The sequence below is a fragment of the Cariama cristata genome, unplaced genomic scaffold (assembly GCF_000690535.1).
Source record: "Cariama cristata isolate BGI_N322 unplaced genomic scaffold, ASM69053v1 scaffold19239, whole genome shotgun sequence".
NCBI classification, from domain to species: Eukaryota; Metazoa; Chordata; class Aves; order Cariamiformes; family Cariamidae; genus Cariama; species Cariama cristata.
Window position 1 is genome coordinate 5,773 of NW_009637641.1, and position 26,959 is coordinate 32,731.

General features: G+C 42.5%; 1 protein-coding gene across 2 annotated transcripts in view; it reads left to right on the forward strand.

The window, feature by feature from the left end:
* TRMT61A (tRNA methyltransferase 61 homolog A (S. cerevisiae)) overlaps positions 1-16,598 on the forward strand; it is a 20,088-nt gene extending 3,490 nt beyond the window's left edge. Inside the window, exons 2-4 of one of the 2 annotated variants that reach the window (XM_009708419.1) lie at positions 6,477-6,743; positions 15,915-16,097; positions 16,155-16,243. In XM_009708419.1, the coding sequence (XP_009706721.1) occupies positions 6,477-6,743; positions 15,915-16,097; positions 16,155-16,243 (539 nt within the window). Of the gene's footprint in view, positions 1-6,476; positions 6,744-15,914 lie in introns of both variants that reach the window. The other variant, XM_009708418.1, reaches the window with a different exon arrangement.
* Positions 16,599-26,959: the final 10,361 nt, after the last annotated feature.

A 26,959-nucleotide genomic window follows, 5' to 3' on the forward strand; every position in this document is an offset into this window, starting at 1 on the left:
AAACAAGTGGCTGTCCTAACCCTCAGAATTACTCAGGGATTGCAGTACAGTACTGTGAAACCTCATTTAATCTGATAAATCTGAGAAATATTATGGCTTCAATGGAGCATAGTATTTAGACAAAATGTAATTTAGTCAAAAGTATTCTAACCACCATCCCAGTGATCCTTCAGTATTCAGCAAAATGAGACTCACATGAGCAAAAATGTTAATTGGATTTTTTGTTTCCCTTCAGCTAAATCCCGAATTAAATATTGCTAAACTCTGTTCATTGCCACACAGCAATGGGTTTCTGAGCCCACAGACTGGATTTCTGAAGACTGAGAACAGTATTCTGGGTCCTCATGGTTTCTCTGTGGAGGAGGTAACAAGAGCTGCCAGCCAGCCTTACAGTAGCTTCTCAAAAACAGTTATGAAATTTTCAAACTCACAGCCTGGGTATAGATTTTGTCAAGAGTACACTCATAAAAAATTAATGAGGACTTAATGATTAATGGATACTTAATAAATGATTAATAGTTTATTGTGGAGTCCCAGCAAGTCAGCTGTATGCTTATGACTCTTCTGAAGTGCTTATAGACTTTTTGACAAATACTGCTCATGTCTTTACAATTTTTGTGGCATAAGTTTATGTAAACTGTTTGCAGCTCTATCCTTAGGGTAAAGTACAGACCAATGTTTGTAAGTATTAATTTGATTTTGGAATGTGCTGTTACTAATTAAGTCTGTGTTTTATAAAGTCTCCCTTATCTACCTCTTAGCAGCTGTTCAGGTTAGAGTGAGAGAAGAATTCGAAAACCCGATCCTTGTATAGCACCTTTTGAAGTACCACAAAGGCCTCGTTAGTACAAATGTCAGAGAGCATAGTATTCTCTTGATGTACCAAAGAACTGGACCAAAACCGTGGCCACATGAGGCATCACTGTAATGTATTCAGACTTGTGGCTGACCTGCAGCTGATGAAGCATACCGTTCATACCCTAAAGCGTTTGTTTCCAGACTTTCTGGACTCTCATCTTACCATTTCACTTGACCACTAAGTGCATTTCTCATGCAGCTCTGAACTTAACAATATCATGTCCGTTCTGGAGAAGATCCCTCCCTAAAGAACTCTGACTCTTGAATCTCTAAGAAAAAATTCAGTCTTCATGTCCCATTCCTTTTGTAGGCAGTGCCATGCTTGAAAAGTTCCCTACTATCCTTCCCACAACTCCTCAGTCTGGTCAGTGAGCAGTGGCCCTCTCGGACCTCCAGGCTGCTGCCTAAAATGCCTCTTTCAGCATGGCATCCACAAAGACAGGCAGGAGAAAGAGCTAATTTCTCTAAAGGGCTTGATTTGCTGTTTCCTCTTTCAGCTGCCAGCTCATCCCCTTGAAACTCTTTCCACTCCCTCTTCCTGTCCCTGCTCTTGCTGTGTCCCACCTCTGCCACCGTGATTTGTGCCCTTGACTATCTTCACAGTAAGATCTTTGGGTTAGTTTCCATCAGATGCTTAATATCTCTTCATATATTTGCTAAAAATCATTAATGATTCTGTAGTTACATAAACTTGTTGTGTACGGTGAGCAGTGTTCCTCTGTTCAGTGTTTCTTGACAGATATTAGCTGTGGAGTTGTTAGCTCTGTCTAAAGATTAATTTTGCTTTGTTTTTGAGGCACCTTCCATTCTCATGGATGACTCATGACCTGTCTTACTATTTGCTAGGTCTAAATGGCATAGCTAGGAGACACATAGAGCAACATTGTCATTGTTTTGTTATATTTACTCATTTTAGAATATCTTAGGTAGCCAAATTTTGCACCAGAAACTTCAGTTCTATTAAAATGTTAGTAGATACTGTAGAGACCCAATATTAAATAATACTCTGCATACTTTTCACTTTTCCTGTTTCCAAGCATTATGAACCTATGTATGCATTTAAGAGCTTTTTCAGCTTTATTCCAAAATGCTTTTGCTTATGCACAGCTGTAAACACCTATAGGTCCTAAATCACAGTTTGTAGTTCCTTTTTTAAAAAGAAGCACCCATGATGAGAGATTTTTAGGAAAGACAAGCCAAGTGATAGCCTGCAATAAGGAAATATAGTGAACATAGAATCAGGTCGCTTATGTTTATAGGATGGGTGGGATTCCAGGAGCTTAGACAATTATCCTTTGCAATAAGAAAACCAGACTAAACAGAAGACAGTGTGAAAATGTACTCTCTTATTCAGTTATCAGTTCAGTGCTATGCTAGATGCTCTGGTAACAGTCATGTTTCTCTTGACAGTGTTCTGATATGTGTCTATACTGTGTTGAAATAGCATGTGTTATATTTGAACAGCTCAGATGTTGTCCTCTGCAGCTTTGAGAAGGTGAGAAATGATCTTAATGTGGACGTTGTCTCAAGATGGCTGAGGTGTGTGGAGGCTTCTCTGTGGAAAACCTGTCACTTGAACAAGCAGGGAGTGAGAACAGATTTGTTTGAGGTCAGAGGAATGATCAAAGAGTTAATCTAATCAATATTTTCTTGTCCACAAATGAGAAGGAAGTATCAGTAGGTGCTGAGCTAGAGTGTTTAATCTAGGTGTCCACTTGTTAGGATTTAAATCTTTCTAAAACTGCAGTGTTTTCCTTCTCTTGGGAGAGCGCAGAAACACTCTCCTGAGCTTAAATGTATCAGAGAAGAAGAATCGAGTGTGCTTGAGCCCAAGAAGAAGGGAAGGATACTACATCAGTCTGCAGGGCCATTAGCCACCTAGCTCATGTGGTCTTAAAACAGGATCTTAATTCATGCCTTTAGGCTGAGATGGGCCACTTTCCTAGTCTACCATGCTGATCCCTGACACAGTGTCTCCTCCTCAGATTTTGAGCTTTGGGTGTGGCATGTTGGGGACCCTGCTGTGTCTCATTAAATGCCTGCAGTGCAGATGTCTGCTCTTTGACTAAGATGTTTAAGATCACAGAATAGTCAATGTGAAAGAGCATCATATTTTCCAAAGGCATTAGCAATGACCTAAGTGCCTACCTAAGTGACCTCTAAAACAGCAGTTGTGGTGTTAAGAATGTCTTCAGTCCAGTTTGAATTATAGTCATTTTACCTCTCTTCTGTAGAGTCCACTCATGATTAATACACTGTAGTTAAATGGACATTGTCACGTGGTAGGGAGCAAACAGTTTCTAAGGCTATTTATAGTGCAAGCTGTCAGAAAGGCAAGCATCCTGGTGTAAAAATTGTAAATTGTGTTTGTTCTAGAAGTTGTCTTACTTTCTGCTTTCTAGGTGGAATCAGGAACATGGGCATTTCACTGGGCCTATATTAGGATGAAAATCTAAGTCCATCCAGTTCTTAACTTGCCTCTTCTGATACAAAATGTTCATTTTTGAGCATTAAGATTTTTGGTTCATTTGTATACGGGTAATTCAGCTATGATATTTCAGGTTTGGTAGCATTCCAGTTCATGTCTTCAGTAGTACTCCTTGTGTTTTGCTGCTTTCCTGACTGATGCTGTATCATGCTAAGGATACCTTTTATTTCCCAAGAAAACCTGAACCTGACTAGAACTTATTCCAAACTGGTGCCTAAGACTCTTTTAGTCATATTTGGCTGAATAGTGTTTTTTTCAGTAGTGATTTTGAAATAAGGACAAAGAGAAATTGAAAAGGAATTGAGAAGGTGGTGGGAGAACTCAAATGTTGAATGTTGCAGATTTGCAGGGGAGAAGGTGAATATAAACATTCATTTCCCCTTCGACAACATCAAAGAAACATAGAGTTGAACCCCTGCCTTCTGTAGACAGTGCTGATTGGGCTTTAAAGATTGTGTTGAGTATGGACTCATGCTGAACTGCCAGACTCTCATATTCTTAATGAATCATATCAAGTGTGCTGAACTATCTGGCACATGAGAGTTGAGGGTCATCATTTCACAGGACTGGGTTCAGAATCTGTCGTCTGTTCAAGGAGAGATTTTGCAATGGTGGGTGATTCATAACCGTCTTGTTCTTTGTTTCCTGCAGTTTTGAGAGCGTTGTCACGGAGAAGGCAGGCAGCATCTTCAGAAATACTCTCATTAATGATGTTAGTGTGATAGAATTTGGTATGTTAAAATGTGTTTGTTAAAATGATGTATTATTCACATGTTTGTGGTAGCCAGTCAACAAAAAATAATTCCTGGCAACCCTGTTTAACAAAAGCTCAGTCTGTAATACGCCTGCAAGTGGTGACTTCCAACATCCTGGTTTTAGTTCAGGGTTTGGCTTGGAGTGTTTGTGAATAAAATAAGAGTACCAGAAAAGAAGCCAAAAAAATCTTAATGGTTTTTCCTAGGAAGGAGACAAACAGTATCTTCTGTGGTGTTTTTAAAAACAGATTTAAAAGGAAAGTGATTAAAAATGTAAAAGAATATGAACAAGGAAACTGGATACATGCACAAGCTGCCTCTCTCTTCTGCTTACAGCCCAGCTGTGCTGACAGGCTGCCTGTTCAGTCCTTTAGATTAGCAGAGAAAGATGCAGAAAGTGTGTGGCATTACACATTTGAGAGGTAAAATAATTAAATTCCGTCAGTTTGCAAAAGTTCTCAGTTGTGCAATCCTGCCTTCTGGCATGAAATTTAAAGGCAGAATTTCAGTCATTTAGCATCCTGTGAACAATAGTTCCCTGCTCTTGTCATTAAAACAAACAAACAAAAAAAAATCAATGAAATGCAGTTTCTTTGCTATGCACATATATCATTGAGTTTTTACAACCACATGACTACCATGCAACCATTACTCCTTTTAATCGGGGAAAACTTTATCTTGACATTTAGAGCCTACAGGTGCCATGACCAGATAGTTTTTCATGTAAGTGTCTTTTGCCTTTTGTTTGCTTTATTTTAATACTGGCATGAATGCATGGATTTTCACTTTAAATAAACGTGCGTGTCACAGTTTCTCTCTTCCCTTGGACCCCTCAGAGGCCAGTGCTAAAACCTGTAGGTCCTCCCTCCCTGTCTAATCTCCTCCATTAAAGCTGGGAGGAGGGTGCTGGTCCACCCCTTGGGGTCAGAGCCCTCTCAGGGGGAAGCAGAGGAGCAGTGCTGATTCCGCAGTGCAGTCGGTTGATCCAGTGGCAAACATGGGCCCTGAGCTCTGTTTACAGTCTGAATGGCTCCCCTTTCAGAGCTGTCGGATTAAATACAGTGCCACGACAATGTTTGTCCCCATACGTGACTAGAGGGCAAGAACCTTGGCTCCGTCTGTAGACTCTGACTTCCTGTACAGTTATGGAAATTATTGCTCCAATTAAGCAGCTGTACCAGCCCCTGTGTCCCCTAATTAATTTCCTTTCTACTAGTTTCTGAGCTTTCTCCACCACTGCTGTACTTCAGGTTCTGTCCTTTGTAAGTTTTTTAAGATTTATGTTAGTTGAAAGAACTTGCTTCAGGCTGAAATTTAGCCTGAACAGTCATTGAAGATAGCTAGAAATAGATTTTCTTTCTACAGGAGAAATGTGTTCCAAGTACAGAATTATAAATCAATAAACGTGGATAATTTGAGGTTGCTGTGGGGTGTTGAGTTTGGGGGGTTATTCTGTTAAATGCCACTTGAGTGAGTAATTGGCAATGTGAATTGGTATATGGGTGTTTTCTTCAGTGATAACATTCGTTATTAGTCATTCATCTATTTAGTACGCCAATGGATCATTTAAAATAAGTTTCCTAAATTATCAAACTAAAGGAAAAAAAAAATCTATGTCTTAATTGTTAGTCCCTGGTTGTACATGGTAATTGTACTTACATACAATTTCAGGTATGTGATGGATCTCACAGTTAAGGTTGTGTAGGCATGTATGTATGTAAGTCACCTGTGAAAGCAGGTTGTTTGGTCAGTGTGACTGCAAGGAGCCAAGAGGCCTTAGTTTTGGATAATTTCAGTGGAAGTTGAGGATGGCCAGTGTCTCTTAAGAGGCTTGAGCAAAACACATTCCATCTCCTGAAGGCCATTTGTTTGCATGGATATCAATAGGATTTTCAAGCATGGACCCTTGCCAACATCTCTTCTTTGTTTTAATGAAGTATAAGATTTGGAAAATATGTTAAAATTTGCCTTCATCTCTTTTCACCCTAGAAGAGTCTGGCACTTTAAAAAAAATCTCCTGGTTAATTTCCCTGAATTTTTCCTGTTGCATTTACTTCCTCATGTTCTCTTGTGGCACTTGTTAGAGCCATAGCTGATCCTTGGCATTAGTTTTCTACTCCAGGGAGACAGGACAGGTTCTGAGTTTGCCAGATTTTTAATTAATGCTTTGAGGGCGCTGAAGACTGTTTCCTAGGTCGTTTAGTCCTTTTCTGCTTGTGAAGGAAGGACTGTTCTCTTTCAATAGTTTAACCAATGGTTTGTGTTCATTTGGGGTTTTGAGTAAGTGTTCCAAGCAGGAGGATTAATGGAGAATACCTTTGTTCCAATGTTTAGCACTGTCAAACGGTATTTCATAAGTTGTTCGTCTTTCCTAGGTACGGGCAGCGGATCCCTCTCCCACGCTCTCATCAGGACAGTGGCTCCCACAGGGCACCTGTACACCGTGGAGTTCCACCAACAGAGGGCTGAGAAGGCCAGGGAGGAGTTTCGAGAGCATGGGGTGGAGCATCTGGTCACAGTCACTAACCAGGATGTCTGCAAAAGTGGGTTTGGTGTCTCAAACATTGCAGATGCGGTGTTCCTAGATATTCCGTCTCCATGGGAAGCCATAGGACATGCAAAGTCAGCATTAAAAGCTGAAGGTAACTGCACTTATCTCTTTCTGTTCAGGAAGTACTGTGCATCCACACCTCTGTGCCTTTGAGCCATACGCTAGATCTGCTCCCTTCCATAGTGTGATCGCTGTTCTCAAATGTCAAAGTCTCTGGGCATTTCTAAGGCTGAAAAACCTTCAAAAGAGGTCTTCAATTCACAGCGGAAAATTTGAAAGAAGAACAACTTTTTCCCACAGGCCTGTGCTAGCTGCTACAATTAGCATGGACAGTTTATAAAACCCCTTTGAACCTTTGTCAAGTGCATTTTGCTAGATCTGAGGTGTGTGGGAAGCAGCAGTAACAATAAACGCTGAAAGCAAATTTCTTTGGCAATTCAGTGAAAAGCTGTTTGTATAAAAGGTGTTCAGATGCACTTCACATCAATCATTGCAGATGTGGACCTATTTAACAGAGCACCCCATCAGTAATGTTAAAGAAAATGTGGTTATACTTAAATATGCTTGCTAATTTCTGTCTTAAATTTCTGCTGTTGGAGCTAATGAGAAGTTTGCCGTTGGTTGTAGTAGGAATGGAACAAAAAGCGTGTTCTAGCTTATGCCAGTTATTCTGGGATTGTGACTGCAAGTGAGAACTGCTGTTGAGGTATTGGATGGATTTCATGAGTTTATTATAAGTCTGTTCCCTATTGAAATATAAGCTTCAGTGAATAAATCATTCTTTTATCCTGAAATAAGTTTTCACCTAATTAATGTTATACCAGTGTAACTACACTAGTGTGGACCTGAACTAACTTGTGCCAGATCACTTCCATCTACAAAAGTGACTTTCCTAAGCAAGAGAGCATGGAGTGCTGAACTGTGCCTGTGCTAGGACATGAGTTTAGTAAAACTTGATTATGTGCCAAGGGCCAGTTCTTTGTTAAAATATGTAATCATAGGCCTGACTTTAAGTGAATTGCTAGGTCTTCTTGAAACCACAGGATTTGGGCTTGTTCTTAAAGGTCACTGAATGTGCATTACCTTGCTGAGTCAGGACCGACCCAGCTGTCGGGCTACCTCAGCTACTACTGAAAATTTTCTAGAAAGCTTTCTGATACCATTGTAACACGCTTTCTTTAAAAAGTGAATAAATAGAGACTTGTTAGCAGTCTGTACCTGCAAGGGTTACAGCTCAATTTGTAGCTGCTTTCCAGTGTGTCCTGAGAAGAAAATAATTTTCAATGCACTGTGCTCAAATTATCTAATCTAGTGAGCACAACACTCAGCTGACTTCTCAGCTTAGAAGGCGCTGCATTGCGCAGTCCAATTTGAATTATTTAAGTGGTGCATGTTTAGAATACTAAGCAGAGCTGCTTGAACAGTTCAAAGTTTTGAATTGTTGTCTCACTCCAGCATTTGAAATCCTAGAAAAGGTATTACAGTCCCAGACTGGCCATACCATCTGGCTATAGTTTTCTGTGCTATGCTACAAGGTTATGTCTGCTTAGGCAATATAAATAATACTTTAAAATGCCACATTTTTGTGTGTGTGAAGTGGCATCATGCACTTTATGTACCAGTCAAAAGGTGAAGTTGCTGATCCTTGCTGCAGTTTTTGCTGCAAACAGCCACCAGTGTCTGAGATCTGGTACTGGTCTAAGGCTCATCTTTTGGGTGTCATGGCACCTGACTGAGCTGGGGGCATTTTATTTTTTTTTTGCTATTTTGCATATAAACAAAAGCTGGTTTTCATATAAAATATAATTGATTGCAGTAGTAATAGGTACAAACTTACACACGTTTCTGTTTTATTCCAAATCATGCGGGTAGTTTTGTTGGTTTTTTTTTTTTTTTTACTGCTGTAAAATCTAGAATATGATAGAAGGGTATCTGTAACTGCTTCCCTTTCCCTAGTGCAGGCAGATAATTTTATAGTGCTCCTTTGTTTTGTTTTCAAATAGTTAAAACAGTCTTCTGCAGTAAGAACAGTCTGTGCACATACTGCTGTTGTTCACCACCGTTCCAAGGGTTAGCATAGTGATAAAGCATCACTGGAGAAAATGAGTCGTTCCACTCTTTTCCTTCCACGCCCCCTCTCTCTGGACAGGGTCACATTTGAACCATTCACACTGTGGGTTTTATTGTGATGTGCCATGCAAATATTGCAGCTATACTGCCAGATAGTCGTAATTTATTCCCTAAAGTCTTAAGGTACTTTGAATGAAATCAGAGCTAAGCAAATTCAATATATAGCATCAGCCAGCCCCCCCTTTAAAACCACAATATTCATTATAGAGTGTTCAGCTGAGACAGTATGTAAGAGAGAGTTCTTAAACTTAACAAAGCCTTATCAAATCAGTTTTTGCTCTCCTACTTAAGCTCAAGGTCCTGAACAGTTGCAGCTTCTACTAGGCTGAGTGTTAATGATCCTCTTTACAGAGTACATTTATCACTCACGTTATGCCTGCAGTATGCTGTAAATACACTACTTACAGTAGTTTGGCCTCCCATTTAAAGCACTGCCAACCTCTTAAGAGCCAAAAGAATAAAATGGCACAGTAGGTTTGTGGCTAGAAGGTTCTTATTCACTGGTGACAACGTTCAGGCTTGCATCTCAGCTGCATCCTTCCATGCTGATTTCACCAATCACACTTTCAGCAGAAATGCTGCTTGTAGTATCTCTTGAGCACTGCTGCAGTGCAGAACTTGCTTTCATTTCCAGACCTGCACTGTTTTTCTTTTGCAGCATCTGCTGATTAATGCTTTTCTATAGTCAGAGCTGCTGTTCCCAATAACTGACCTTGGTGGTTTTTGCAAAGTTGCTGTTAAACACCTCAGGCTAAATTTTAAAAAATTAAGAAAATGAAACAATTGTGAGGTAACCAAAATATCCTCAATATTCTACAGTTCTTAAATGCCCTGAAACTTTTGACTCACAGTCATCTCACAGCTGAAGACTGTAGTGCTTTGAATATAATTCTGCACCCACCTACTCTGCTCTCATAAATATTGTCTGTTTCTTCCAAGGCTGTGGAATATGAGACAGAAACCCATTTGTACAATAATTTTCATACAGATTTTAAATTTTCAGGTAGGGAGATTGAAAAATACAGCCATATATTAGGTTGGATTGGCCTTTTGCATTGTAAATCGGTCTCTGGTGGTGTTTAAATTAACAATCTGAGTCACAAAATTATTAAAACCACCCCTCTTTTATTTCCTTTCTTTCTTTCAAAGATCTTACTCTTAAATTCAGACTTGCCACTCCCTCTTGAGTGTCATAAAGCCCCTAAATTACAAGTTTGTCAAATTGTGATCCTTGAGGTGTCACCTGAATCAGATAACATGGTGCTGTCAGGTCTGCCCCCCAAACTCTGCAGGGAAATTTCCCTCTGAACATCTCCCTGTTTGGGCTTCTGCATTTCCTGCCATCACAGAAGCCCTTCAGCAGTACTCTGCTCTTTGTAGTAGTAGTTGTTTTTTATTTCCAGAGTCTTATGTTTGTTTCATTTGTACACAAAGGACTTAAAACAGTTCTTGTCTGCATTTTTTTCCCCTTAGCATAGCCATTGATTGTTATCTTAACCTGCCGAGTTTGGTTATTACAGGTGCTGTATAAGAGAATAAATAATATCTCATCCTCCCAGTAGCCTGTGGTGCAGGTAAGGCATTGCCTGGTTTAGCTAGTTTTCAGTTTTCATTTTGGCCTGCCTCCCTCTTCCCCTGAGCTTTCAGGGAATACCATGTCCATGTAGAAAGTCTCACTGGCTATTTTTCGTAAGCTCCATAGATTATTCATGGTCTCGTTTTTAAACCACCTAGGTGTGGCTTTGAGGAGCAGCTGAAATCCCTGGCCACAACTTTCACCCCTGTGGTAACTGGGTAGAGAGTACCCCAGGCTGAATCACACTGAGAAGAGGCCAGTGACATCAAGGCTGATGTTGTTTGGCCTTGGGCTACCTCAAGAACACACAGGGAATGTGTTAGGGCAGGAAGTGGAGCCTGGCAGTCTAGCATGCTGTCCTCCTCCACCCATGCAGGTGGTACTCAAGTTGGTATCAATGCTTCTCATGTCCTCAGGAGATTGTTTTGGAATAAATGGATGAAGCAGTAAGTGCTTGCTGAAATTTCGGCACCAGCTTTTGCTCGTGTGGTACCTGCTTTGGTTCAAAGGAGAATTAATTCAAGGTGAAGCCAAAAGATCCACAAACTAATTTTAAATTGAAGCATATCCTCTCAATACTGAGGGGCCATCTGGTCTAGTGCAAAGCTGCCCCACTAGGATCTAGGACCAGGTTCCCAAGCACTGGCTGTTTGCTGAGCCAGCCCCAGTTGTATCTTCTTGGAGGGCATTAACATAGCTCCAGTCTGTCAGGGATGCACAGATGGGCCTGGCCTGAAGTAAAAGTCATTCTCTCACATGTCAAGAGTCAAGTAGAACGATTCCTGCATCATGCTGTGGAATACTATTGGCTTTTACGCAGTTTGTAGGAAGTACTTGGGGTGAAAGGATTCTTAAAGGAAGTTGTTAGGTTTTCTTCCCCAATTTAGTGCCAACTGATTTTTTAATTTCCTTCTTGCATGCTTTTGCCAGCCCATAATAGTGAGCAGGAATAAATTCCTTTTGAGGGATGCACCTACAAACATAGAGATTAAGGTCACATTTGCAGAAGATCACATCAAGCTCCTATTAATGAGCTGGCAAGTGATTTGGAGAAAATTTTCTTTTCCAAATCAAGAAACATCCTTTAATTTCTTCCAACAGCCGAATCCTCTAATTTCACTTGTCAGGGAACCTACATCAAATCGCCTACGAGCACACTCACTTAAAGGACATTCTGTCCCCTTTTACAGAGGCAATATTTTTAGTGTCCTACTAGCACAGAGTAAATGCCACAGTGATGCTGCTCAGTGATTCTCCTGCCTCGCCCCTACATAATGATAATGCCTGTGTGATTTTTTTCTTCCATGAGATCTTTGTAATGTAATCTTCCAATTATGACAATGCACTGAAGTCCCAAAACCCAGAGCTGTGTTCTTTTTAGCAGGGATAAAAATGCTGTGTTGTATTCTTTACATCACAGAATCATTTCTAAAATTACTGGCCCTTTTCCCTGGAACTGTACTACAGTATGGTGCTGTACTACATATGTTCTTTTTACATCTTCTGAATAATATTGGGATGATGAAAAAACCTGTCAGAGCACTTGCGACACCTACTATAACCTACAGAAGTGAGAGCACATAACTTGGACAGATTTTCTGTATCATAAGCATGCACTGGAGTTCTTATAATTGGGTAGCAGTGCCAGATTTTCCATACTTGAAACCTAATGCAGGTATTAGCTAAACAGAACTGGTAGAGGTGTTAGTCCTTGCTCAGAGAAACCAGAAACAAAATTGTTTGTTGGAGTTGCATAGGAATGTTCCAGGAACTGCTCTTGAAGGGGAAATAACTTTCAAGGCACTGACCTCTTGTAAAGATGCAAGGGTGTGTCCCTTGATTACTAATTAGATACTGTCTGTTAAAATGTACAGTGCTATGTGGATGCAAATCTTCTCTTTTATTTCCCCCTTCCCTTAAGCTCTCTTCTGTAATCATTCCAGTCTGAATTGTACTTCAATTTTCATATCCTCTCGACCCTATTGCTGGTTACAATGACTGCCAGGACTGTGTGGGCTTGTTCCAACCTACGGGTTCGGGAGATTTAACCTCTCCATTAAATGTTTCAAACTAACTCACTCCCTGTAAAATTGAAGGTAGAAAAAAATTTAAGTCTTTCATCCAGTCTCATTATTCTCTTCTCCTCAACTGTAGCACTTGTCAGATGCATTATATATGAATAAACACATTTTTAGACAGCTCTTCAGATCAAAAAGCTCACACAGCTTCCCAATGTGAACGGGATTAATCTCAGATAATTGCTATATCAATTTATGATGACACAAAGATCTCATTAACCAAATTTAGGAACGGTGTCTCTCCTGAAAGGAGAGCTCTGAAAGAACACAAACTTGGTTTGTACTAAAAAGTTTCCCTTCAGTTGTTTTCACTGCTCTCTAGTCTAGTCCACCCCTTTGTGATCCACAGACAGAGCAGTGTGCCCCAGCTAGCGAGCGGATAGGGAGGGAGAACATGTCTTTTCTTCATTCACTAAGGAATCCTCGGCATGGCAAGACAAAGCAATGCATATTCAAGTCCTTTAAGCCCTAAATGCCTCTTGATGTCTAAAGGACAAGAGGGCTCTTAGAGAATCTGAGAATTGTGAATGCTGAAATCTAGATTTATATCTGTTTGGTGATTGTGACAGAAAGGGTGTTGCCTAGCTGGTAATCCGGCAGGGGTACAGAGGGCAGCCCACAGTGCAGAGAATTCAGAAGCATCTGGTCCTAGAACAAATGAGCATGTCCTTGTGAGTGCTGGTTTTCTGCTGCACAGAGTCCGTTTTTTTGCTGATGTCTAAACACACCATGGAAATTGAAGCTTCCCAAAACTTTCTATTTTAGACAGCCTCTCGCAGTCTGGAACTGCAATTTCGTTTTTGCCTTCCAACCTTGTGCTAATTGTAGCTTTCCAATCTTCTCTTAATATCTGCTTAATCAAACAAGTCCAGCCTGCAGGTCAAATCCAGCCTGCCCGATGATGTGTACAGGAAAAAGCAGAGGAAACCCCTCTCCCACTTGTTAGGATCCATAAAGACAGATGCTTGGTGGTTTTGCTTCTAAGCTATTTGTAGGTATCTTTATTTCAGAGGGATGTATAATAATAACCAGAACAATAGATATGCAAGGGAAAAAATGAAATCGGCAGAACTATTAAAACCCACTGGATGCTCTCAGTTATATGAAATACCAGCTGTTACACTGTTTTCCCACTCTTCATACCTGAGAAGTTTCCAGCAGTGCAGTAAGTAAAGTAACACTGTTTTTTGCGCTTCCCCTCTGGATATTCGCTATTGCAAACAAGAGCTTTCTTCCCTACCAAGCAGCTTGAAAGCCCACTTTCTGTAACCCTGCTTCCCCAAGCAGTCTGGTTTGCAAGGAGGCAGTCTGATAAATCATCACCAAGTTTGGTGTTGACATGGTGTGCTCAGCTGACTTTCCCGAGGCAAAATGAAGGGTGCTCTGCCTTTAATTGAAGGCTTGACAAGAACCGTAGGCGGCTCTGCAGCTTGTATGGCAACAGCTGTGTGCAGGCTTCTTAGTTTTTGACTGTAAATCTAGAGCATGTGAATTCGGAAGCCTAAACATATCTTGAAACCCTTGTAGTCGGAATAAGTAAGAACAGAGTTATTGTAGATGTAAATATATTTCCCTTTTTTATTGCAATATAAAACACCAAAACCAAAAAGCCTGAATGAAATAGTAGTAAGTCTCTGGTCTCTCTGCAAATTCTTGCTTTGCAGACAAAGAGTTATTGTGAACTGACATTTAGCTAAGTTAGACATTTGTTCAGTTCCCTATACAAAAAGAATATAACATCTTTCTTATAACATACGTGCATCATAATAGCTTTCTAATTATGTAACAGAAATGTCTTCCTGAGCTTTTCTCTTCTACATCTACAGACATGGTAGAAATGTGTACTACTTTGGCCAGAAAAGATTAGCTGTCTGATTCAGAATCATTTTGGTAGCCCTGGCCATGCTGATGAACATATAAATCTAATTTCGTAGGAGCTAGTGGACTGGGCGTGCAATTAAATTGGCATCAACGGAGTTGGTTAATAATGACACATACCAGCATTAATTTTGCAGGTGATTATTAGATTTGTTTTTTAATTGTCACTCCAGGGAATTACTTATCCAGGGTATTTTATTCTGAAGATGCATGATAAGAACCCCTGGCTGTGGAGACTTTATTTCAGGACTAAACTTAAATCCTACTTAGTGTATGGTGGATTAATGGTCATGGAAAGTGTTCCTCCCCAGTCAGTACCCAGCACATCATTGCTGCGCAGTAACTAGAGTGCTACAGTGACGCTTTCAGACCTGATGCTTTCTTTTTTTAGAGATGAGACTTTAGAAACGAAAAAGGAAAAAAAAAAAGGGGAGTTTGAGATAAAGCAGGCTTCATGTAGTCCCAGCATAGCCTCTATTTTTAGCAGAATGCTTTGCTTTCGATTGCACGGGTTCTTTAACTGCTTAGACAACTGGTGTTGGAAGGCTTGACTGGATGAGCCTGGGAGAGGGCTGGAAAGGAATGCAAATCGGGTCAGCAAGCATTTTCATCTAATTGTAATAAGTAAAACAATAGCCGAAGCTGCATTGCCCAGTGTTCCTTCCCCCAGCACAAAAGCTTTTCAGGAAGAGCAGTTGCCTTGTGGGACACTGTGTCCTGGGTGAAAGCACATGCCCTGGCTTTATGGCAGACAGTGTCCTTGTAATTCTTTGATCTGATTTGGCTGTGGCTTTTCAGAGTAAATCTGAATCATTCTATTCTCAGCTGTTAAGGTGACATTGTAGCATGCAGAAAGTTGTAGGGGGCCTGTTAATACTCTGTATTTAGAATCAAAAATCTGAACTGTGCACAGAGAAGGAGACAAGTGTTAGTTTATCACTTAAAAGTCCTATCCTAGAGTTCTGAAGCATTTGCTGTAAACCTGCCTGATGTGATATCCAGTAAACTTTAATGCTCAGGAGACATGCTAGTCAGCTTGACTAAAAGGGTAAAGCCTTAACAGCACTCCATCTATGGCCTGGAGAGATTACTTTATTCTGTACACGCATACCATCGTTCTCAAATAAACACAGCCGCTTTTGTCAGAGTGTGTGTGCACGCACGCTTATATTCTAATGAAGGCAACTCTGTACAGTGTGTGGAGAATGACTTCTGGCTTTGTGTAGGTGCCAGCTTTGGTTCGGTGCCTCAGTCCAGAATAGTGGATAGTGATTCCAAAAGAGTCGCTGCTCTAAAGGGATCAACTTTGACGGTTTTATCATGAACAAATGTGGTGGGCAACACTGTATTTGGAAGATGAATGAATTTGCTATTGCAGTTTTTAAAGGATCTGAAGCATGTTGTAGAGTCATCCATGTTTGATTTTGTGCTGACACTTTAAACCTGCATAGTTGCCTCATGAAGGTTTTCTCGAAGAATGTTTTCACTTTGTCTGTATAAAAGTAATTTCTATGGGCATCTGGGAGAGTTTGAAAAAAAAGATAAAAAGTGCTTTGTTTTGGGTTTTGCCCTCTTTTCCACTACCTGTCTCATTTTGCAGGTGGCCGCATCTGCTCTTTCTCCCCCTGCATCGAACAAGTCCAAAGAACCTGCCTGGTGATGGAAGAATATGGTTTTACAGAGATTAACACCTTGGAAATTCTGCTCCGAATGTACAATGTGAGGACAATTAGCTTGCAAATCCCTGACCTTGGAAAAGCAGCCGAGGATAATTCTAGCGCTGGCTTTGACAGCAGCAACCCATCAAACCAAGGTAGCCCGTGCACTAATCTGCAGCAAGGAACTGTGCAGTTCAAAAGTGGCGTGCCACTCAGGGAGATGGTCGGTCACACTGGGTACCTGACCTTTGCCACCAAGAGCCTGTTTTAGTACATGTTGAATTTGTGCAGTTTGGAGTGTTTTGTGTGTTTGTGTGTGTATTCTGTTTTCATGGTTCTTTTTTGTAGAGCATCCAAATTTTTACTTGTCAGGGAATTCCATATATAGTCAGATTTGGTTGGAATATGCTTTGTTTAAATAGCACACAAGCATTAACCAGAGCAACATCAAGGGAATGTTGAAACTCTGGAATGGTGCTCCACTTGCTGTCAGAAAGAAGATAAATTAATAGCGAATGGCCATTCACTGGAATGTGCAGAATAGAGATCTCTCCCAATAAGAAAGCAAAACAAACAGCACATGAATTGCAAATAAGTTGGATTTTTTCCTCCTCTTTTCTAAATTACTTTCCCAGGTTTATGGGGTTTTTTTCCTAGGACCACTAGACACTTTTTTTTTTTTTAAATCCTTAGTGTCTGTGTTGCTCTTAGGAATGTGAAAGTGCCTACTTGCTTCATTGTAGATACAAAAGTTGTGAGATAATAGGGTTGCCCGCAGGACTGATCACAGAATTAGTGTTTACTTGGAATAGTATTTGGCTGCACAGAGGATTATTGGCAGTGCTCAGGAACACAACCTTTTACTCCGTTCCAGCCTGGCATCTGCAAATCATTTTGATTACACAGAGGTCAAAGTAGTGTGGTAATTGTTGGATTTGGTTTAAAATAGTTATTGTGCTCATCAATTTATAGTAGAAATTTGGACGTGGATTCATACTGTAGTCTTATAACAGATCATCCACTTTCATAGTTGATGAATCCACTGTGAAAATTCACTGAACAGCTGGTTAATATTGTCTGAACACCTCTTTGTAAGCGGTGTGGCTGAGGTTCCGTTTGTTTGGTGTTTTGTGCATTATGGTGTATTATTTTCCTGCAGTTGAATGACGGAAAGATTGCTTTTGGCAGGATTTCTGTCTCCAGATTGCATCAATAATGCAAACTTAGTAAAATCCTTAACCAGCTTTATTAATGGAGTTTTCAGACCATTTACTCTTTGGTCTTCCATACAAGAGCTGGTGGGTGTGGTGAACTATTTGAATGCTGGATTTAATTTTGTATTTATAGATTAAAATAATTATGCAAATTTATGAAGTTCATTCTATCTCTTTTTTGTTATAGTAAATTCACAAATGTTTTTATTTTAGCCACTACTACTCTCTCTCGAAGCGTTTAGCTGTGCCTTGCATTCGGTACCTGAAGATATTGATTGCCATGTAAGAAAAATAACATTCATAAACTGCTGCCTGAGCATTTGAACCTGATATCCCTCCCCCATTCTTGACAAAAATAAACAAAGCTAAGCTTTTAACATGTTATAGCAGAACGCTAATCCATAATGGTTTAAAGAAAGCTCAACCGATCACGACAGCAAAGATAAACTGTTGAGCAGATTAAAGGCAGAAAGCAATTCTGTTGAGCTAAATCAGTTATGTAAGTTGGCCTACAACTCTAGCATTTTACCAGAAATTAAGTGAACGTTCTCTTTCTGTTGCTCCTGCTAATGTCCTCCAGAAAGGCATGCAGCAAACAGCTAACACTGTGTATATGGTTTGGTAGCTGTGTTGTAATGACATGCGTGCATGTGTATGCATATGCACACCTTTGTGTGTGCTTAAACCACCCCCACAGAAATACGGCTAAGGTACTGACATAAACCAGAAGAAAGGATGGGGGAATACAACATTTATGCTACAAGGTTGTTCTTAACTTCCTTCAAGGTGATTCTCATCCACTAACAAGTGGGATCCCCAAGCTTCACCAGGGATAATTCCAGCCCTATACTTGATTATTTTTCCCGGACAGACCTTATTTTAAAATAGTGTAACGTTTAAACAGGATTAAAGAGGAACAAAGTCACATTTCTGTCCTACAAATAGAAGTGGAATGGAAATACCGATGTGTCTTTATGGAGTTTGAAACAAGGCTGATGCCTTTTTGCCTACAAAGCCCAATTCAAAACCCCTTGAAATAAACCATTGACTTTGCATGGTCTGATATTGATTTGATCCCTGCTGAGGAAGAGCAAGCATTGCGTAAGAGGAGAAGGATTTCATTTCTGTCTTTGCAACATTAAAAAGGCTTCTGTGTTTTTGTTGCCAATCACAGCCATGGCCAGCAGCACCACACCACTTCCTGCTGTTGCTTTGTTGTTGGGGTCACAGGGAGGATCCCACACTGTCCAGCGTGGACGGTACTGTGCTACCAGAACCCCCTGCTGCCTATGATCACCCGTGTTTTACATCCTGGCTACATTCCCTGCCAAAAGTGGTAAATCAGAAACAAGGATCTTTCCTGCCACAGTGGGGGAATCTGCCTGCACCACGCTTTCAGAGACTCATCCCTCTTTTTAATACGTTTTAGTCTTCAGTCTGGAATGAAACATCTCTTCTGCTTGCCCTGACACAGTTCAGTCACACGTTGGCAGGCTGGACGTTTTCATTGCTGCTGTGCACTTGGATCCCTCAGTTGTTGTGGACAGGTGCCAGTACACACCTCTGCCCAACAGCTGGATTCAGCTTGTCCCATTGTGCTCCGTGCCCTACAAGCTAGCGTGGAGAGCAGTCTCAGACACCTTGCAACCTACAAGGCAAAAAGTAATGACTAAGATGAGGCTTGTGAAACACTTGAGAGGTCCGCTGCTGTTCACTGTTTACATGTGCTTTAATGAAAGCATTACAGATCTGTATCTCACTGTGGTTGTTTCCTGCTTACCTGTTAGCACAACACTGTTTTCCTCTGAAGAAGATGTGATCATAAATCCTGCTTGAGAACTTTAAAGGGATAAAGTAGCAAAAGTGCTAGGAACTCACTCTTCTGCTTAATTTCCTGCTCCGTCTTCTCCTTAGGTACTTTGGGATACGTGATGGTGAGAAGATGGTTCTTCCTGGGAAGCACTGCAGAGATGAGGGTTCTGTTTCACGCTCACTCCCTCGAGAGCACATCTGTGCTCCATTAGTCCTGGTGATCTGGCTGATTGCGGAAGTCATGGTGACCTAGAAAGGAGGGGGGCCCAGAGATGCAGCAAGCCTAGATCTACTTGTAAATGCTGGCGCTCATCCCAGCTGACTCTGCATCGTTTAGGTGGATATGTGCACTGGGCAGCCCACCTGTTCATGCCTTACCAGGTTCTTTCTGGACAGAGACTGGAGAAAACTGGGCCCTCCTGGGCGGCAATTCAGTGGTGGTCGGTGCTCCCAGCTCACCTCTGATGCCAGTGGGAGCAGTGCAGGCTCAGAAAAGAAGGGCTGAGAAGTGGCTGGGCTCTTGAAGGCCATTGCCGGGCTCTGTCTCAGCTTCTGCTTGTGCAAATATGAGAGGCAAAAGAAGAGCTAAGTGGGAGAGTCAGCATCGCATAACCATGATGTTACTTACACCAAAGGTATGTGCAGCTGTGACTAGTCAAAAGGAAGAAGGGGGTTACTCTAGTACCAGAAAGTTCTGTCTGTGTCACCATGAGGGAAAGTATTTACATGCTGCTGGCCTCTCAAGCGCTCCTGAGGAACTATGTTGTTCATGTGCCAAAAGAAGGGAGCCAGATTGTGTTATTTCCTTTCTCCCTACGTGACAGCTTCTGAACTGGAATGAATCTGCATCACTATCAACACAGGGAACAAATAAACCTTGAATTAGTCAAATAAAAATAATCCTCCTCACTGGTATCCAGCCCTTTACCTGCGTATCTCACCCAGGAGCTCTGTGTCCTTTTGTAGGCTGTTGAGGACGCACTGTTCTCCTCTGCCGCAGGGCAGCAGCTTTGAACTCTGAGGTTAGCTGGCTGATATGCTGATAGAAATAAATGCAAGAGCCAGCTGGGAACGCTGGCCTGTGGGGCATCTCATTGTACCTGCATGTTTTTACCTGGCTGCTTAGGTAGATTGCCCACAACTGGGCTTCCATTGCCGTGGAGTGGTCCCTTCCCATCATCTTCCCACTTCTGCCCTCAAATCCAAAGCTAACAGACGTACTGCTAGGATGCATCCAGCTCTTCCTGGCGCTTGGAGGTGACTCAGATTGCACAGCCAGGTTTTTGGGAAAGGCAAGCATTTTCCTCTTTACTGGACTGCAAGGCAAGGACTATTTTTTGACTTCCTGCAAGAAGGACTATTTTTTGCCACGCCATCAGGCCATGGAGCCGTAGAAGCCCTGCAGGTACAGGTGCTGCCAGGTGCAGTAGTGAGAAGCTGCCTGACTGCTCCTGACCCCAGGCACCTGGCGGAGAGCTGCGTGCTGCCACAGCAACAGCGCAGCATCATTCAAGCCCCTGAAGGCCTCAGGCTGAAGTTATTTCGGTGGGGGCTGAGTGGGTTGATGCTAAATATCGTATTCCTTTATAGTTCTTAAGAGAGTGATTTGTATGAATGGTTCCAGTGGAGCTATGGAGCAGGTCTCCCCAGGGGTTGGGATAGCTGCAGGAAATGTCAGAGACCAGGACCAAGTGAATTCAGAGCTACTGCTCCCAGAGGTGCCGCCTGAGCTGTCAAAGCTACATAAGTAGAGGAAGGAGCTTTTTCCATCTTTTTCTGGTAGTGCCGATACTGATTCAGCACGGAGCCCATGTGCATGACTAGGTCTAGTACACTAGGAGAAACTGTTGCTTTAGCAACCTCCCTTTGTATTAGGCACCGTGCAGGAAGGGGAAGTCTGCAGTGGGGTTTTCCTCTCTCTCTTATGTTGCTTTGGGGGGGCTGTAGTCCCCTCTCCTTCCTTGAGTCAAAAGTGCGTTGGCAGTAGTTACCCTCAACACAGGTGTCTGCAACTCAGCGTGGCTGGTCCTGGGCATGTGGAATGAAAGTTTGTGATGCCAAAACATTCAGAGCCAGAAGTTACTTTATATGACTTGAGGGGTGAGGAAGGTGATGAGATTGTAGGCTCTGTGATCCTTTTTACACTGGTCCCCCATGCTGTTGGAAATTGTCCATAAAGCACTATTTCAGAATAATTGAAAAAAATCAAGAACCACCTATTCATAGAGATCAGCTGGATTTGAGAACCAAATCTGCTTGGAGGAGGAAGTGGAAGAAGCAGTAGCAAGGCAGAGAATGATTTCTGGGACAAGGCTCCTCCTCTCCTGCCCTTTTGCAATGAAGAGGCAATTCCCAGAAGGTTCCAGCTGCTCCCCTTGAAAGCTGTGGCTCAGAAATGCTCATTAGTGAGGATGTTGGTTCAATCAGGCTGTTCTAACAAGGCATGTAGGCTGGGATCTACAACTGGAAAGGAGGGAGGGAAAGGAAAAGCTTTTCAAAGCATCTGCAGTCAGCTCAACCTGTTGGATTACATGTACATCATGTCACGCTGTTGTTACAAGAGTTGCAGTATGGTCTAAATTATCTTAACAAAATAAACAGTGTACTTATATATAATACAGAAAAGAATCACCGGCTTCAGTACATTACTGGGCAAGAGCATGGAACAAGAAAGATTGGATGGCCTGTGTTGAAAAACCAGGTTTAACTAAGAAAACAGCTGTAGTTTCTGCATGTTCTCCTGCTGTGTTTTGTATCCTCTGTCAGAAAAGGTGGAAACATTTAAGTAAACAGATAATACTTGAGTGGAACATACACCCCACAAGCACACAAATCTTCCCAGACAGGAGATTGACTTCCAGTTTTTACCACTCAGTGCTCCCAGGAGGATCCTTCATTGTCAACATTTCCTCATTGATCTTATCAGCACTTTAAAGAGAGAGAAAATTGCCCTTTTTCAGCAGAGAGAGCAGATATTCACATGGTTAAGGCTGATTACCAGCCTGCGGTCACATGTCAGAGCAAGGACGGCAGCGCTGGACTCCTTAAGGTTTCTTATATAGACTGTATCCCCTCTCAGCAGGTTGCTAGCATTACATCCAGCCCCTATGCATTACTAGCATTATAGCAACACCAAGAGGCCCAGGTGGGCTGAACACTGCACATAGAGCCTGTCCCAAAGAGCTCACCAGCTGAGCAAGCCACGGGCAAAACCGATTTGGTGCAACTGCGCGTCAGCTAGCCCAGGGCTTTCTCCTGACCCCGGGAACAGCGCTGTGTCTGTCGTGTGCATTATCCTTTGGAGCATTTTCTGCCTCCAAGGGAATACGCAGGGATCAGTGTTTCCTTCAGACTGAGCAAGAGCCTTTGCACCTGCCGGCTCCTTCTGTACCACTTCTGACAGAGGTATATTGTAAGAGTCAAGGTGCAACCTGCCTCTCTAGGAGAACAAAAATGTGATTCTTCTGCATGATAAGTCTCCGCGTGAGACATGATTTCTGCTTTGTAAGGAAGCAGTTCCTCATTTCTCATGCAGTTTGATTTTGATCTGCAAACATTTACTCAGGGAGGGGAAGGCATTTGTAAAATGGCTGCAGCAGGCGATAGAAGTACCTAATGTTGTGAGAGCGTGGTGGTACCTCCATGTTGGGGAGCTGCTGGCTGCCTGAAGAAAGAGCAGATTTCTCAAAGAAGCTAAAGGGATTTCAAGTCCCACCTCCTACTGACTTTCCTTACTCATTTATTTCAGTGAGATTTCAGCACAACTCCGATGACCTGGGTCCTGGTTGCATAGGCTTCTTCGGGAATTGTACAGCACCATGCTCATTTTAAAGGCTGATGCATAAGGGGATGGTGCAAGTCAGTGGCAGGATGGAAAGCAGGACCTGACGTCCCAGACCTTCCCTCTGCTAGAAGGATCACAGCTCCTTCCTAAATAAAAGTGCTCTCCTAATGCTAAGCAAGAATCTCCCCCAGAGCAAAGCTCTCACGTGGCAGCATCTCTTTGCCCACAAGTTCTTACAATACCTGGATGCAAATATAGTTAGATAATCTTCACCGTGTCACGACTCGTTACCAAATCAGAGCATGTAGCCATATCAATGCTTAATGATCTTCTGAAACTTTAATTCATTTTACGCTATAGCCATTTTCATTAATTAGCTGGATTAATTTTATACAGATTTAAAATGCAAGTCAATCTCTTTGAAGCAGAAAAGTACCACTTTAAAATTTATATTCTACCCCAAGCCTATAAATGCAACTGCCTCATAGAAATCAGCTGTTTACGGTTGTTCTTATAGCAGAGAGGAGGACTCAAAGAGGCTTATGCACTGCATTGTTTTTATCAGAGCTGAAAAAAAACCCTCAAATTCCCTGTGAATTAGAAGGATCAGGATCAGGATGACTATAGATAGATCCTGTGCTTTTCCCCCACCAGATGAAATGTGGCACTGGTTCAGATAGTCTGTATCCAATGCAGTCACACTAGCAGCAAACAGTCACATCCGTTGTGGTACCTGTGCAGCTCAATGTCATTAGAAACGACCCGGAAAAAGGGCTGAGCACTTAGCCGAGGAAGTCTGCTGATGGCACAAAGTTATTTACGGCAGTAAGGATGGGGACAGGTTGTAAAGAACTATAGAAACACTTTACAGGTGAGTCCTTCTTATGAATGACTGACTGGGCAATAAAGTGCGGGTGAAACTGAGTGTAGATAAACGCAAAGGGCTACCAGGGTGAGGGGAAAGGGGGCAGCCCTATCAGGACGTGTGAGCCGATGGGTGTCGGGTACCAGGTGTCAGGGGTGCAGCACAGAGAGAGAAGCTCAGCGTTCAGCAGCAGCTCGCCGCGACGGCTGCTCCAGGCTGAGCAACACTGCTGAGAGGAGCATTGTCATCCTCTCCGAGGAAAGGACAAGCTCGTTCCTTTTCACAGGAGCTGTTTTAAACCTCCTAGCAGAGCATGACTAAATGGAGATAATCTAGGAGCTCATGTCCGTTTACTCCAAGGTCCCTCTGTACCTTCCTGGCAGTGATGGTCTACAGCTCCGTGACAGTTCCCAAAATGTGTAATGGTTGCTTGCTGCAAGTCAGAGTCAAGTTCCAGTTGTATTTTCGACCACAGTAATAAGATTTATATTGCAAAACTCTGGTGGTTCTTAACAGCACATTTACCCACTTGTAAGGTAGGAGGTTTTCATTATGACTTTGTTTCCTAAACATTTGAAAGACTTTGAAAAGCAAAGGGCTTGCTCAACTGTAGCCATAAACATTCAAATTATACTCAACTTGTTTTCTACCCTGTATTTATCCTCTGAGTATGCGTGTTGCTGTTTAGAAAGTGCAGCAGTCCTAAGAGACCAACGACGGAAGAAGCCTCCTACCTGCAGCACAGCCTGGGGAGGTAAAACCTCCTAGCTCCCATGCCTGAATTTGTGATGAACCAAAGAGGCGAGACTTTTAAATTCCTTCTTTAAACTCCATTCCACCCAAAAAACAAGGACAGCAACCACTGCAGCGGCAGGAAGGGCACTGCCAAGTATCATCTTTGGTTGCACCAGCTGATGGAGAGCCGGGCAACCCTCCTTTTACCTGCACCAGGGTTTGGGCTGCAAGCGGGTGCCTGCAGCGGGGAGCAACTTTGTTCCCCCGCCAGGCAGCTTGAGTGACCTTGGGAGATGGCACGGTTCAACAGGAGCAGTTTGGTTTACGGGCATTAGGATTTTACCAGGAGTTTTAAGAGACAGCTCCCTGCCTCAGGGACAGGCGATGCAGCAAACGCTTGTGATGGTGCTCTCCCCTGCAAGGCACCGCACAGCTGCCGGGGAGTATCTGTTTCACTGCTCCTGATCACAGCTGCCCATGGCATTTCAACTTTTTTCTCCCTTCTAATAAGTCCAACTCTTCCACTTCATTTGGTAAAAACACGCAATAAACACACACTACAATTTGCATGAAATTTTTCAACAGCCCAGGCTAAAATCAGTCTTTATGTGCTTGGAATTTATTTAAAATAATTGCTATTTATGCGCCTTTTTTTTTTTTTTTGGCTTTTTACCAATCTAATCAGCATAATTTGACTGTGCTGGAACAAATCTACAAGACTCCAGAACTGCTTTTGCAGATCGTGCAGATTAAACATGAACTAATTAGTAGATTTCTGGATCTCTAAATCCACAGCTTTGGAAAAAGCTGACAATGCCCATCAGTCTTCCCACAAGAGAGAGACAAAACCCAAATGCACCAGCAAAATGGCTACTAATGAAGATCTGTGTGAGAAGTCTTTGCAAAAGAAAAAAAAAAAAAGAGACATTGGGATAGTAAGCAACAGCAATTAATTTATTTTGTTCTTCTGAATATTTCAAGAATAAAGACCTTTTTCTGACTGTAGTTCACTCTTTTGTGGAAATTAAACATGTTTCTGTAAGAACTACTGGCCATAAACCACGGTGAGGTAAAAAGGAAAACGTAGCAGAAGCTACGAGGATGAATATTGAATTCACCCACAAGTTAGTCCGAGCACATCCAAACACCATGACGTCAGTAAAAAGGAAAATCTCTGACTATTGCCCTGGGAATGGAACCAAAAAGTCACTTTGCCAGTATGCGAAGGCTTCTTCCTTCTGAAAGTCTTCTAAAAGTTTCCTCGGAAAACAACAATAACTCGATCAGAAATGTTCCAGCAGATGACGAAGAACAATAACAGCTGCTCCAAACCTCATGGCAAACAATGGAAAGTCCCCAGTGGATTTGCTCAGCCTTGAACAGGGTCCAAAATTCACAGAATTTCGGAGAAGAGGTAAAAACAGCTGCCTGCCTGTGAGAGCGGTGTTCACGCAAGGAGGGAACTGGAATGGCCCCGTAATTCAAGCCCCATCTAACAACTGTCACTGACAGGCAAAAGCCTAAAAAAATGCACTGGAAAAGTGAGTTCAGTGCTGGTCCTGAAGAAGGACACTGCCTTCCCAGGCTCGGCGTTGCTGGGCTTGTGTGGACAAACTTGGAAAGGTCTCTCTGGAATTAGACCTGTCATGCATAAGGTGACATTGTTAAATCCCAGATGCATTAAAGAGGTGGGTTTACGTTCCTGTTTGGTTAGTCACATGCAATCAGGGTGCCCTCCTGATCCCACTGGTACCGGTTTTGTGGGAGGTCTCTTCGTTGCATTCACTGGCGCTGAGCTTATCAAGCTGCCAGTTGGGGCTGATTGGGCCGGACAGGCTCTGCTCTTTGATCTGATCTGATTAACGTCTCAGACAGTTTCACCTTCAGCGGTTACTCGGGGGATACCCATACACGAGACTGCTCTAATGATTTCCCCTTATCATCACCACCTAAGACCTTCCTTGCCGCACAAGAGCAGGAGGCTGTCACGTCTCTGCCCAGAGCCCCCATTCCCATACCCAGTGCAATTAGTCTTAATGAGGAAATTTAAACCAATGGCATCAGAATTGCATTTGGCAAGACAGCTTCAAAAACATCTGAAAAATGTCCCAGCGCTGGAGTCTGAGTTTCATGGTGCGGCGCTGGTGCTGCCCCAGCTGCCGGGGATTTACTGCCGCATAGCCACAGCCGCAGCCGGCCACTGGCACCCGGGGAGCGCCAGGCTGAGCTCCGCAGCGGTACTTGCTGTGGGCGTGTTGGCACAGTCTTGCAAGGAATTTCGGTTCTGTTTAAATACCATTAGGGAACTGTGCTGCCATGGGGGCAACAGCATAGGCAGTGGGTTTTGCCAGTGGAAGGACAATTTCCTCTTACTCTTCTTCAGGACCTGGAGCAAACCTGCGCAGCGAAGCTTTGTGTCTTCCCCACGGTTCAGAGCAGAGTGGGTTTGCACTGCGGTGCAGTAGCTGGGGAAAGTAAGCAGGAACAAACTGAATCCTAATAACATCCACTTCGCTTTCATAGCTCTCCCCCCACACGCACACACCCCAAAAAGAAGTATTTGGGAAGACCAAGAGA